The following is a 13,601-nucleotide window of genomic DNA, read 5'->3' as shown; positions in this document are numbered from 1 at the left end:
CTTGATTTAGGCAAGCTGATTTGGGGTTCTTTATTTGCAACAATCCGCGAACGGATGCGCTTTCGTTTCCGTGCAGAACCTTCCGGAAAACTGAAAGAAGTTCCCTCCTCAGCCAAGTCAGAGTCAATCTCGTCATCTGACAAAAGAGAAAAGGGATTTTTGTCAGTGGTCGATGGCGTGGCTGTCTTAAGCATTTCTGCAAAAGACCGCCTGGAACGTTCCTTAAGGGAGCGTTTCATTTTGTCCCCGAGCTGTTTGTACGCCGGGCATGACGAGAGAGCATGAGGAGGAGTTCCGTTGCAGTACACGCATTTTGGTGCATTAGCTGCACAGGCGCCATCCTCATGCTTCTCCCCGCATGTGGAGCAGCGTGCCTTGTTGCCGCAGTGGGAGGCCGTATGTCCAAAACGCTTGCAATTCTGGCAGTTCATGACCCGAGGTACAAACAACCGCACAGAAAGACGAAGTTTTCCCAGCTCGATGTATTGAGGAAGGGCAGATCCAGAAAAGGTCACCCGAAACGAGTCTGTGGGGGTAAAACTCTTTTAACCCTCACTGAGCGATACTGACTTCATTCTATGAACGGCCAGTATCTTTACCGGAGGAAGCAAGGGGTTCTTGAATCGGCCAACCGCTTGCTTCTCCAGTATCTCGGGGTTCAGACTCGCCTCAGTGACCACGCCTTCGATCTCCACATCAGAGGCTGGAATGTACACCCTATATTTCAGTGTGAAAAACTGGGAAACAGCAATTTCATTGGCCTGTTTCAGGTTAGTGACGGTCACACGAAGTTTGTTGTGCCTAACCTTCGTTATTTCGGTCACGGCAGAGAATCGCTTTGTCAGATCATCAGATATCCGAACAACATTCAAGGGTTTGTTTTTGGGCTGAAAATAGACAACCCATGGGCCAGTCGAGTCATTCGGGTAGGCCCGCAATCTGGAGCTTTTCTCAGCCTGCCCATTGACAGACTGAGACGACGAACCAGGGATGACATCACCATTTTTCTGAGATGAATGGTCATCCATGTCGTCTTCTGACAAAACATCCATTTTGTTCAACTAGTGGGAGCGCAAAACGCTCTCCCACTGAACGCACAGACACAATACACAGAAAACACTACAAACACAGAAATACAAAATGAAAATTTAACTAATGGGGGAGTAAAGTGGACCCTACACGATTGCTTTTATTGACAATAATCGTATTGTCAATACATTCTATATTGACGTCAATATATCGAGATTGACAATATTTCTGAATTCACATCATCAATATTATTGTCAATAATTCCCCTTCGCGTCAATATATTGATGCGTGTGGGGTTTGCTTAAAAGAAACAAGAAAAAAACAAAAACTTATCTGATAATCCTATACTACTACCACCGAGCGTTATATGTGTAGGCGTTTACACAGATGGCTGGAAGAGACGCGCTGCGTGGATGACCTTCGTTGTGGTGCACTTGATCGAGGCGCGGCACTCAGCGCACACAGGCGCACGATGATTGATGAACGATGTAGATGTAGAAACGGGTGCTCACACTCGATGATGATGATACGTGAGCGGGTATGCGTAAGCGCGTATGCGTGACCACGCAACGATGATGCCCAAATTTGTTTGCGAATTTCCAATAGCACGGATTAATCTTTCCGAAAATGACACTTTCTACTAAAAAAAACTCACTTTTTGATCAATTTACCGGGAACTATGCCAGGAGTCACTTAGCGAGAAAAAAACTGATAATTTATATCAAGCGAATACCGAAAAAAACTTCCAAAACAACGGAGCGCGAAACAAGTCGACCGTACTTCTTGCTAGGACCCAGTGGGGAATCTGTGTTGTACCGGCTAAACAAAAAATGGTCTGCCAGAGATACAGTAATGCATATTTTAACCAAGGGTAGGGTAGGATAATCCCAATCAGCTCAATAACTCACCAGGATATTTAACAGCATTAGAAGTGATGTGTGATCGGAACTGCAAACATCTGTATATCCATTTATTTGCTATCTTTTTATCTTAAAGAACACGCCAGAAGTTCCCAGTTGAAGGATGCTATCTCAATCTACCCAATTCCCAAACTTGATAATACTCTGGCAAATCCAGATTATCGTTCAAAATTGGCACAGCTTTTGGGTAACTCAATCCAGATCAAATGAGCAGTGACAAGCAGGGGGTTGCAAGGATGACCCACTACCCTACTGAGTAGTTTCACTCACAGCTTGTTATTGAAAAACACGAACCGCACAATAAAGGCTGTTCGCACCATTTTCAAATTAGGTGTTCAAATATTTTCTTCTTTCTACGATTACCTCTCAAATGATTGACATAGCAAAAGCCCAAAAAAAAAGATGTATAAAACGTAGCGAATAAATTAGGTTTTCGGAACATTTGACTCGAGAGAACCTCATTTTGTTTCAGCAGCGCAAAAAGAAAAACAATCACCCCTGGTCCCATCAACCGTCTCGAATAAAGATGCAGATTAAGTGTGTCCCCGGAATTAAACCACCCAGCCAAGGGTTGCCGTAATTATCTCGTTTTTGCGAGCCTAGAAATGTGTGTTCCCATTTCCCACTCCGTTTACCCCCTTGGCAGCATGTCCCATCCCCATTTTACTAGTAATTACAAAACGACTCGCTCAAATTCGTCGCTCTGCCCTTGGTTGGTGGGGAATCATTTTGTTGAACAATCCCCACGAAAAAAAAAATTAATTCTCTTGAGTTTGCACACGGCCGTTGAAAGAAACTCCGAATTGAGTAGAGTTTGACTCATTTGGGTAAACAACCACTGCACTGAAGTAATGCTCATACTGAATTCTTGAGTTCCGTTTGCACTGCGCCAAAAGGAGTGAAATTCTACTCAATTTTCAGTTAGTCTCATTGGCCGTGGAAACAACTGTAGGCAATTGGAGGACACAGCTTTTGTGAAAGGATTCCCCCCCCCCCCCAGATTTCCCACCTCTGTCTGCCGAAAAAAAAAAGAGGTTTACTTTGGTCTTTTGTACTAATTCGTTTGTCGTTTTTCGTTCCATTCTTCTCTTTTTGCCTTCCACAACAGGGTCGAGAGCTGTTGAACAATCCATCGGAGGGTATAATCGTGTCGAACCAGAGCCTGGTGCTGCAGAATGTGAGCCGCTCCCGGGCTGGGCTGTACACTTGCGTCGGAAGCAACCGGGAAGGCGACGGCGAGAGCAACCCCGTTCATCTGGATATCAAATGTAAGTCGGGTGGCGGATTGGGGCTTTTCTTTGGTTCAATGTTCGATTGCTGGATTGGGAATCCGTGTGAGTTCCATGATGTATGTTTGGATTGTTCTTTAAAGTCTTTTTTTTTAATCCAATCATTCAGTCTGCTTTGTGCACAACTAGAGTAAATTATCCTTTTATGGACCCTTTGGCCTAAGTGGACCACTTATTATTTGAACGGTTTACCGGTATATTCCAACGGAAGACTTTTTTTTTTTACAACAACATTGGTCAAAAACTATTTAAAAACCTACAAGGGACAGCCCTAAGGGGTTGTACGCAATGGTGACTTAGGACTACGTGGTCTTACATTTTAATTCTTTGGTATGACTATGATTGCTCTGAAAGGATCCTTATGATATAAATTTTAGTTGGAACATGTTTAGAAATTTTGGAAGATGATGATGAAATGTAGGCAGCTGGATCAGCAAATCGGACCGGACAATCCCATATTCTTCGATTCAATGATTGGGCAAGAGTTTTGACCCGGCTGCTGCTGAACCCCTTTACGCGCTCGAATAATTGAAAATTTGATAAATATTTAATCGAATAGCTGGAAAAATCTTGACGATTAATCGTTAAATCGAATAATTGGACTTTTCGGCATCCCTAGAAAATATTTTAATTTCATGTTTGTTGGCGATCGTTCGAAAATGTTGAACATCAGAATTGCAACCAGCAAGTGTAACCCAAGAATCAAAAGCGATACGATGCCAACTTTCATAGCCAGATGCCGTAGTAGTCGAGTAGTATTTTAACGGCAGAGAAACAGCGCTCTACCGAAACTTGCGTTGCTGGAGCAGAAAATGCAGTCATAGCCAAATCATATAGCTCGGGGTCTTCGTATCGTTTAGCCTGCCAGTATTGAATGGTGTCCGTGTTTATCGGCAATCGCGTTTTCGAATTCGCCAGTTGTAGAAGTTTTAATTTGAGATTCAATTGTGATGTTTCAAACGTAGTTCTAGCATTCTTCTGTCAACATAGCATCAAATTCGTCTTCATCGTAAGAAGTCACAGAGGTTTCTCCTGTTTCTGTTTCAGGGTAACCTTTAGCTTTCAACTAATGAAGAATTGAATCCACTTTGAGCAAATGATCCTAAATACGAATAAATTAAAAAGAAATGCATTGTAGAAACTGCCACAGACAAATAAACGTCACTCTCCATTCTTCACTATCGATCACGTATATGACGAGTTCAAATATTATTTGGTAAGTTCAAATCAGATATATTCCAGGAAGAATTCACGGAGCACTAACATATTGTGTTAGTGTTTGCAGTCCAATAAGCGCACATCTATGCTCGTACGGAGGTAAGCTATCTAGATCTGTCCATGGCAGACGTCGTAATGCAAACTTTATAAACTGTTTCTGGATTCTCTCGATGCGCAGTACATGAACAGCATGATATGGAGCCCAAATGTGTACTCCATATTCAAGAACACTGCGGACCATAGAGCAGTACAGCGCTTTCATTGCGTACACGTCGTCGAATTGTGCAGTATTGCGGCGCAAAAATTCTAGCATGGAGTTGGCCTTTGCAACTGTCATGGATATGTGCTCGTTATACCGTAGTTTGCTGTCCAAGATGAGCCCAAGATCCTTAATGGCATTAACCCTTTCCAGCGGCGATTGATTCATAGAGTAATCAAAAATGATCGGAGAGTGAGAGCGAGTAAGGGTAATCACTTTGCATTTGGCAGCATTGGCTTGCATTCCATTCATCTGACACCAGGATGACAATCGCTCTATATCAGCTTGTAGTGCGCAACAATCCACGATCGGTACAGCTTAAGATCATCCGAATATAGCAACTTACAGGAACTTAGCATATCACACACGTCGTTAATAAACAGAACGAAAATGAGAGATCCTAGGTGACTCCCTTGTGGAACCCCCGATGGTATATGGAATACCTCGGATCTGGAATCACGTACCTTAACGAAAGCCTTCCTGGATGATAAGTATGATGTCAACCAACAAACGATCCACGGTGGAAGACCAAGGCGGTTTAGCTTCATAATGGCTAGGTCGTGAGGAACTTTGTCAAAAGCCTTAGAGAAGTCGATGTAAACGGAGTCCACTTGCTGACGCTTCGCGATGCTACCTATAAGAGTGTTCGTGTAAGTCATCAAGTTAGAGACCGTCGAGCGCTTTTTCATGAATCCATGCTGAAACTCTGAGATTATGGGCTGAACAGCTGGATACAACTTCTCATGCAGAAGACTTTCGAGAACTTTGGCCAAACAGTTCAGGATCGAGATAGGTCGGTAATTTTTCACTTTGTGCATGTTACCGGACTTGAAGATTGGTGTAATTGAGGCGAGCTTCCAGGCATCCGTAAAAACGCCATCCTTAAGCGATCGATTGAAAATAGACATAACGGGAGTCGCCAACGATGCTGCACAGCTCTTGACGAAAGACGGTGCAATACTGTCCGGGGCTGGACCTTTCGATGGATCGACTGAGCAAAGGTCTTTGAGAATAGCGTCTTGACTGAAGATGAGCTGCTGCAGGTGAATGTCGTATCTTGGTAGCTGATCAATGTATTGCTGTGGTGGAGGAGTTTGATCGGGTTCGAAAACACTTCGGAAAAAGTCAGCGAAAAGGTCAGCAGAAGCGGTGTCGGGGGTGGAGCTTTTAATACCGTAGGTGACGTCTACGGGAATACCAGCTGATCTTTTCGAAAGTTGATAAAAGACCAGAACGACGATGGATTTTCCTTGAAACCCCTCTGGAGGTTGCCGACGTACTCACGAAAGCGAGCTTCCGGCAAACTATTATACTCTGCTTCTACTAGCTGCACCGTATACTTGTTTGCTGCTGTCCGGGAAAGAAAGTAACGTTTTCGAGCTTTATGCAGATGGTTACGCAGGTTACGTAATTGCAGATTCCACCAAGGTTGTTGGAATTGCAAACAAGATTTTCGTGTCTTCACCGGAACAGTATCTTGGATTACTTTATAGATGTTGTCGTAGAATACGGAGACGGCGGCATCAATGGTGGGTTGGTCAAGTATTTTTACCCAATCCAAGGCGGCAATCCTCGTGTTAACAACATCGAAATCACATTGTGCAAAATTATACTCACTGCGGGCTGCTGGGTACGGGAGCGGATGATCTCTCGAACGGAAGTCAACTTTTAGAACACGCAAACCAAAAATCTATTACAATGAATGTTAGTTCCGTTTCCTATCATCCTCTGTTCATGAACATCGCAGCGAATGTTAGAAGTTGACTTTACAGGCGATGTAATGGTTTTTTGTCTTTTTCATTTCGTGTTCTATCTACGCTTTCGACTATACCAGTAAGCTTGTAGAACGACGCACATTGTAGAACATTGTAGAACGACGCAAACACTTGCCTCGAATCTCTCCAGCAGAAAAAGCATACGAAATCGAGTATGCGAGAAAATGAGCGCTTGATGTTTGCTTTTAGGCTATCCATATTCAGAAGCATGGAGAGAGCAGTGGAGAAAGCACAGGTCTGATAATCGAAGCGTTCTTGGTTCGAGTCCAGTCGGCAATCGGATTCCTATTTTTTTCGACATAACTAATTTACCTCACTAATACACTCTACATTTTTCGTAACCAGTCCGGTGAGCCGGTACAGCGACAAGTTGTGAGCTCCTCAACTTTCGGGGTGGAACGTATAGAGGGACATCCTGTAGTAGTTGAGGACAATCAATTTTGCCACGCAGTAAGTCCAAAATAACTAGTTGCTGAATGTTTGTGCGCCTAGCACGTGAGGTTTCCAAATCAATCAGCATACAGCGTGCAGTGTAGTCAGGCAGAGTTAGCGGGTCGTTCCATGGGAGGTTGCGCAGCACGAATCGAATGAAAACCTTCTGAATTCTTTCGACTCTGATGATCAGCGATGCGTGATAAGGCGTCCAGACAGAGGCCGCTTATTCCAGGATGCTACGTACCAAAGTACAGAACAATGTTTTTTGTGCAAAAATGTCTGTAAACTGCCACGTATAGCGTCGAATGCATCCAAGAACCGTAGAAGCTTTAGCCGTGACAAGTGAAACATGTTCGTTGAATCTTAACTTCGAGTCAATAGTAACACCAAGATCACAAATTGAGGTAACACGCTCTAATGACACGGATCCAATTGTGTATTGGTGGTTGACGGTGGTGCTCCGACGGGAAAACGATATCACCTTGCATTTTCCTATGTTGACACTCATACCATTTTCTTGACACCATAGGAGTAGCCCATTTATGTCATTTTGCAGGGCAAGGCAGTCGAGTACGGTCGCGATGACTCTGAACATCTTCAGGTCGTCGGCGAACATTTGCTTAAATGAAGAAATCTGAAGGCACAGATCGTTGACGAAAAGGACAAACAGCAGTAATTGCAAAGGCCTTCGGCCGAAGTAATTGCAAAGGCCTTCGAGCGTGCAGAATTGATCGAAACGAAGGAATGGCGGTCGGTCAAGTAAGAGAGAATCCACTCAACTAACCAAGTAGGGAATCCAATAGCTCTTGATTTTTCGGTAGCGTACACGTGTGGCACTGTGTCAAATGCTTTTGAAAAGTCGATGTAAATGGAGTCCACCTGACGCCGGGCTTCAACCTCTCGAAACAGAGTATTAGCATAGAGGTAACTCTAAGACAAGTAGGTCCCGAAGAAACGTGCTCAACTTTTTGGCTCACCTCTGGTACTATCTTCGGTCCCAAGCTTGTCGAATCACCCCTCGAAACATAAGAAAAACCAGTAACCCCTCATTTTATCTGTCAAACTTTCATAGCGAATCAAAACAAACATTGCGTAGTACTAGAATTTCGACGAGAATAGGGTACGTTAATCGTTTGCTTGGGACCAATAGGCTACTAAAGTGGTGAGCCAATTTAAAATCGTTAGTTTCGTATTGATTGTTGGTATTAGTGTAGCACAGCAAATTTGTAGTAGTAGAGCGGTGCTGGACAAACCCATGCTGGAACATCGATATTATAGGATGAACCACATTGTACAGAGCATTGTGCACTAAGGTTTCAAAGACCTTGCTAATGCAACAGAGAATTGATATTCCACGGTAGTTTTCAGCTCGGTTTCGATAACCCGCTTTATGGATTGGCACAATTGAAGATGTCTTCCAAACATTGGGAAATGATCTTTCGCTCAGCGAACGGTTCAAAATGCAGGAGATCGGAGAAGCGAATGAGCGTCCCAACTAACAATTTTCACAATGTAAACGCTTTACTCATTTCATTTATACAGTCTCAAGCTGTATTCAAACGTTATACGATATGAGGAAACCTTTACTCAACCTCTATACAAGCAAATCTGGCGAACTTAGTCAGCTACTTATGGTTGTTGGAACGGTCGGGAGAAGCTCTTATTGCATATCCATTAACGTTTCTATACAGCTGTTATCCTGCTGTTTAGTTGTGTGTGAACTTTAAAGGCGCTTATTCAACCTTTTCATGGTTATCTAATAATCACTACACAGCTTTCTCTTGAAGCCGGGTTAAATACTGTTTACGCTTTTTTATGAAGGAATTTATTAAGTTTATTTTGCTGTGAATCAAATTAATCAAAATTAGTTACAAGTCATGACCAAATTATTTACCCTGCACTGGAGGAACCTGGAATCGAACTCGAGATGACCTCATTGGCAAACCTTGACACTGCCAACTGTGCTACGCCAACACTTTGAACTTATGTAAACAAATCAACATTCCCTTCTACAACAAAATCGCTGAGTAGAGGCTTTATGATAGTGCACATGAATCACTTTTCTCGACTAGTTATAAAAGAGCAGAGTAAAAGCTGTAAAACTGCACACGTCTAAAAATAAACCTAGTTGACTGTGAAAATGCTTCCGAAGCTGCTCTAACACAGTTTATCAGCTGAGTACAGGTTGTTTAGTTGTTGAAAAAGCACTTTTGATGTTTATGTTATTCAGCAAGAGTGGTTGGTTGTGTAGAAGCCATCAAATAAGTAATATATTCACTTTGTTAGCTTTGTTTTGCAGCTACAAGTGGAAAGTTGATTAGTGTGTGTATAGAAGTGATATTAGCGTTTATTGGCTGATTTTATTCAGTGCGACTGACAAATTGAATAATAGTTGTGAGAAAGTTGAGTAAACGCTCTCCAAAACTATTTTGCCAGCTTTTGCTTGTAGCTGTATCTGCAGCTTCTTTTCAGCTACTTTACAGCACAACGCTGGAAAAGTTAGCTTACAAAGCTGAAAATGTTAGTTGGGGTGCGCAATGTTTGAGCAGAGATGGGGGAATACCATCTACCCAGGGCCTTTAGAAACATCGAGGTCATTCAAGGCTTTCATAACGTCGTCCGGTGAGAAGCGCAACGTTGGGATATTCAGGTTGTACTCGTGGATGCGATCGAAACTTGAAGGATTTAGAGGTGGTTAATTTGTGTTGTAAACTGATTGGAAGAAGTTCGCAAACAAGTTAGCAACATCGACAGGGGAGCTAGCAGCGATCCGTTAAACTCAACTATGTCCGGAATACGATTACCAGACCGTTGTGATTTCACGAACTTCCAAAACGCCGATGGGTGCTGCTTCAGATTCGCTTGCGTTCGCTGGACGTACTCCCCATAGCTAGACTTCAACAGTCCGTTGTATCTCGTTTCGATTAATCGGAGACTATTTTTGCTCCCGTTGGTTCTGGTACTGAAATAGCATTTGCGCGACTTACGCAATACGTTCCGCAAAGTACGTAGCTCAGGGCTCCACCAGGGTTGCACTGAGGTTAATCCTCGTGACACGCCTCCGGAGAGGAACTCGCGCATAGAGTGTTTCACACAGATTGTCGTAGAATTGGTCAGTAACAGCGTTGACAGAAACACCATCCAGAATCTGTTGCCAATTGATAGTGGACAGTTCATTATTCAACGAGCCGAAATCGCAGTGCCTGAAATCCAATTCAGGTGGATACGAATCACAGTCCGATATCATGGGTGGATTGCAGTCGGCATCAAGTCGTAAGATGAATGGCTTATGATGATGATCGATATCCAGTAGAGGGACTGGAGGCTGAAGAAGGTTAACGTTATCCGGATCACTGATGAAGGCTAAGTCAAGCAGTCTTCCATTCAAATTAGACAGTGAATTGACTTGGATTAGCCCGCTAGCGAGCATCGGTTCCGTGAGAGCCAGTTCCTGTTCAGTGGACGCGTTTGATGGTAAATACCCGTTCACGTCCTCGTCGAAAGTCCAACTCAGAAACGGAAGGTTGTAGTCGCCCATTGCCAAGATGATATCGGCGTTCGAAGATCTCTCAAAGATAGTCTGTTGTGCAGTAGTGTGAGACGTGTATAAGTCCGGGCTGGAGAGAGGACGGAGATAGATTCCGGTGATGAATAGCGAGCGGTGCTGCAGAGTGATGCGCACAGCCACTTGCTCCAGACGGTCGCAATTCTCGAGCGAAACTGATGTACATGAATGCTTGGATTTTATCGCAATGTCAGTTAACTGACGATTGCGATGGATCAAGCTTTGAAGCATGTCACGAAATGTGACCCATTCACGAAGGCGACCACTGAAGTTTGGCAAACGCAATTCTGGTAGTTTCACCGTTGATGTAGGTGCATTCTGGTTTGAAACTACTGGAGGGTTTCCAGAAGACGATCCGGGGGTCATCTCATCCTGGAGAGACTGCAATGACGACTTCAACTCACAATAGTTGTCCTCAGTTTGCTGGATTTATTCATCGCTTTGATGGGTGCGTCGTTCAGCAAGTTCCAAACAAGCGGTGCATTCAGCTGAACCTTCCTTTGACTCGGCTGCTTCTTCCTCATCCATTTCATCCGAAATCTGATCGATCTGTCTCCGAATCGTGTAGAATTTCTTCATCGTTGCTTCTAACATCTCCAGTATGGTACTGATCTGACTAAAGTGCCTCTCCTTCTTGAATCGATCGATGAATTTTCTTACGCCATCGAGAGTGATTTTAAGCTGCCGTTAACACTCACTTATAACGTTTATAATGTACACTAGTCCAGTCAAAGTTATTTGTCTGAAGTATTCCAATAATTTCAAGTTCACTTTGCTTCACTATTGTCACTATCCACTATCTGTTTCTTTTTTGATCAAGTCACTGGTGAAATAGCACTGGTTTGAGGGGAACACAACTGATCAGAAGCACATAGTATTTTGAACTAATTTTATCGCTACTGATCACCAGTATCATGATCATGCCTATCGGTTGCTCTTTAGATTATAATTTCGATTTGCTGGATACTGCGAAAGTGAGAGTGTGTTCCCTCTCGCAATCATCAGTGAAGCTGATGATTGTTGTAGAGTGGGTTTGATATCATTAAGAATGATTTAAATTTAAGAAGTAATTTACACTATCAAACTTTAAATTTTATAATCCGCGATTCGCGATTCCTCAACGTCCCACGGGTGCAGAGACAGACAATTCGAACAATGTTGACTGCAGCAGGGGAACCAACCGAGCGAACAACAAGCCAAAAGTGAACGCCAGCAGAAACAAAGACCGTCAATCTAAAGGACACAAGGACAAGATTCCCAGAAGAAAATCGCATGCAATTTTTTTTTTATCTAGTTCGTTTATTTGGAAGGCTCAATCGCGTTAGCTTTACGGAGCCGATAATTCATTGTTCACTGTGTGTAACAAAATTCACTTAATTCTATGTCTAGTAGGAGTTGGGCCGATTACTCGCGGCTTACTCGAGGTTAGAACGGTACATTTTCGAAGGATAGGATCAGGGGTAGGGTTTCGTTGTCTCATCAGAGCGTTGTCGCCAGTATGAACGGTAGTGCTGTTCTAGCTTCGTCCGGAGTTTGACCGGCTATGGTGGGTGACCAGTGGGCGACGATGAGACTCATCGAGACGGGGGGACAAGACAAACAAAAACTAATAAAGAGAGACAAAAGACAAAAGGAATTAAATTCTTATACTAGACATTTGAAGAAAGACATAAACGGACTGCATATAGCAGAGATCACGGGTTGCCAACACGTCTCTGATAGGAACATAGGGTTGTCTTCCTTGGGCCTCGAGGGTATTCAAAAGTCGCTCTCTGGCGGCGTCATTATCCGTACATTGCCAAACTGCGTGATCGATGTCGTCGTAACCGTTTCCACACCGACAGATGTTGCTGTCCACGAGGTTTATTCTATTGAGATGAGCATCTAGCGAGTAGTGGTTGGACATAAGTCTACTCATCACGCGAATGAAGTCACGACTTAAGCCCAAGCCTTTAAACCACGCTCTCGAAGAAACATTAGGAATAATTGAATGTAACCACCGTCCAAGATTTCCAGTGTCCCAATCGGTTTGCCAACTCGAAAAGGTACTCTGACGCACTAAATGGTAAAATTCATCGTGTGAAATTTGCCTGTCATACAATTCGCCTGCGCGCCCACCTTTGCGAGAGAGTCCGCCTTCTCATTGCCTGGGATTGAGCAATGTGAGGGGACCCATACAAAGGTAATCATATATGATCTTTCGACCAGCACACACATCTGCTCCCTTACCTTTGAAAGGAAATAAGATGAGTGCCTACCTTGTTTCATCGACCGAATAGCCTCAATCGAACTGAGACTATCCGTGAAGATGAAGTAATGGTCTGCGGGCATGTTGGAAATCATCCCCAATGCAAAGTTGATTGCTGCCAGCTCAGCAACAAAAACGGAACAAGGTTCCTGAAGTTTGCGGAAGGCGCTAGAGTTTTCATTGAAGACACCGAAGCCAGTGGATCCATTGAGACGGGACCCGTCTGTAAAATATCTTTTCATGCAATTGACTTGTTGGTACTTTTCAGTAAAAATACGCGGAATAATAATAGGTCGAAGTTGATCGGGAATCCCATGAGTTGCTTGTTTCATGGTCAGATCATATTCAATTGAGGAACTGCGATTGGTGAAGTGAACACGGTCTGGAGTATAACAAGGAAGACACATATCTGATGATATGTAGTGGTGGTAGATTCTCATAAATCGAGATTGTGTGTTCAGCCCAAGAATTTCTTCAAAATTTGCAATTATAAGTGTGTTCGTCACTCCGCATTTGATTAGTATTCTGAGAGAGAGCTCCCATAAACGGTTCTGGAGGGGTGTTACTCCTGCCAGAACCTCGAGACTCATGTTATGCGTTGAGTGCATACAGCCTAGAGCAATACGCAGACAACGATATTGAATTCGTTCCAATTTTATTAGGTGACTTTTTCTTGCCGAGAGAAAGCAGAAAGAGCCGTACTCTAGAACAGAGAGAATAGTTGTTTTATAAAGTGTTATGAGGTCTCCCGGATGAGCACCATGTGCCGCAAATTGAACGGAGAAAGTTGATCCTATGCTGACATTTTTGCTTCAAATACGTAATATGGGCATTCCAAGTGCACTTTGAATCAAACCAGACCC

The 13,601-nt window shown here is 43.4% G+C and overlaps 1 protein-coding gene across 1 annotated transcript in view; it reads left to right on the top strand.

Moving 5' to 3' along the window:
* side-VIII (sidestep VIII) overlaps positions 1 to 13,601 on the top strand; it is a 961,237-nt gene that overhangs the window by 846,691 nt on the left and 100,945 nt on the right. Inside the window, exon 9 of the mRNA XM_065223526.1 lies at positions 3,058 to 3,217. Within this exon, the coding sequence (XP_065079598.1) occupies positions 3,058 to 3,217 (160 nt within the window). The remainder of the gene's footprint in view (positions 1 to 3,057; positions 3,218 to 13,601) is intronic.

Source organism: Ochlerotatus camptorhynchus, unplaced genomic scaffold (assembly GCF_037179485.1).
Source record: "Ochlerotatus camptorhynchus isolate MF236.1 unplaced genomic scaffold, CSIRO-AGI_Acam_v1.1 ptg000193l, whole genome shotgun sequence".
Lineage (NCBI taxonomy): Eukaryota > Metazoa > Arthropoda > Insecta > Diptera > Culicidae > Ochlerotatus > Ochlerotatus camptorhynchus.
Note: the sequence above shows the minus strand (reverse complement) of the source record. Positions and strands in the feature narration are given on the sequence as shown.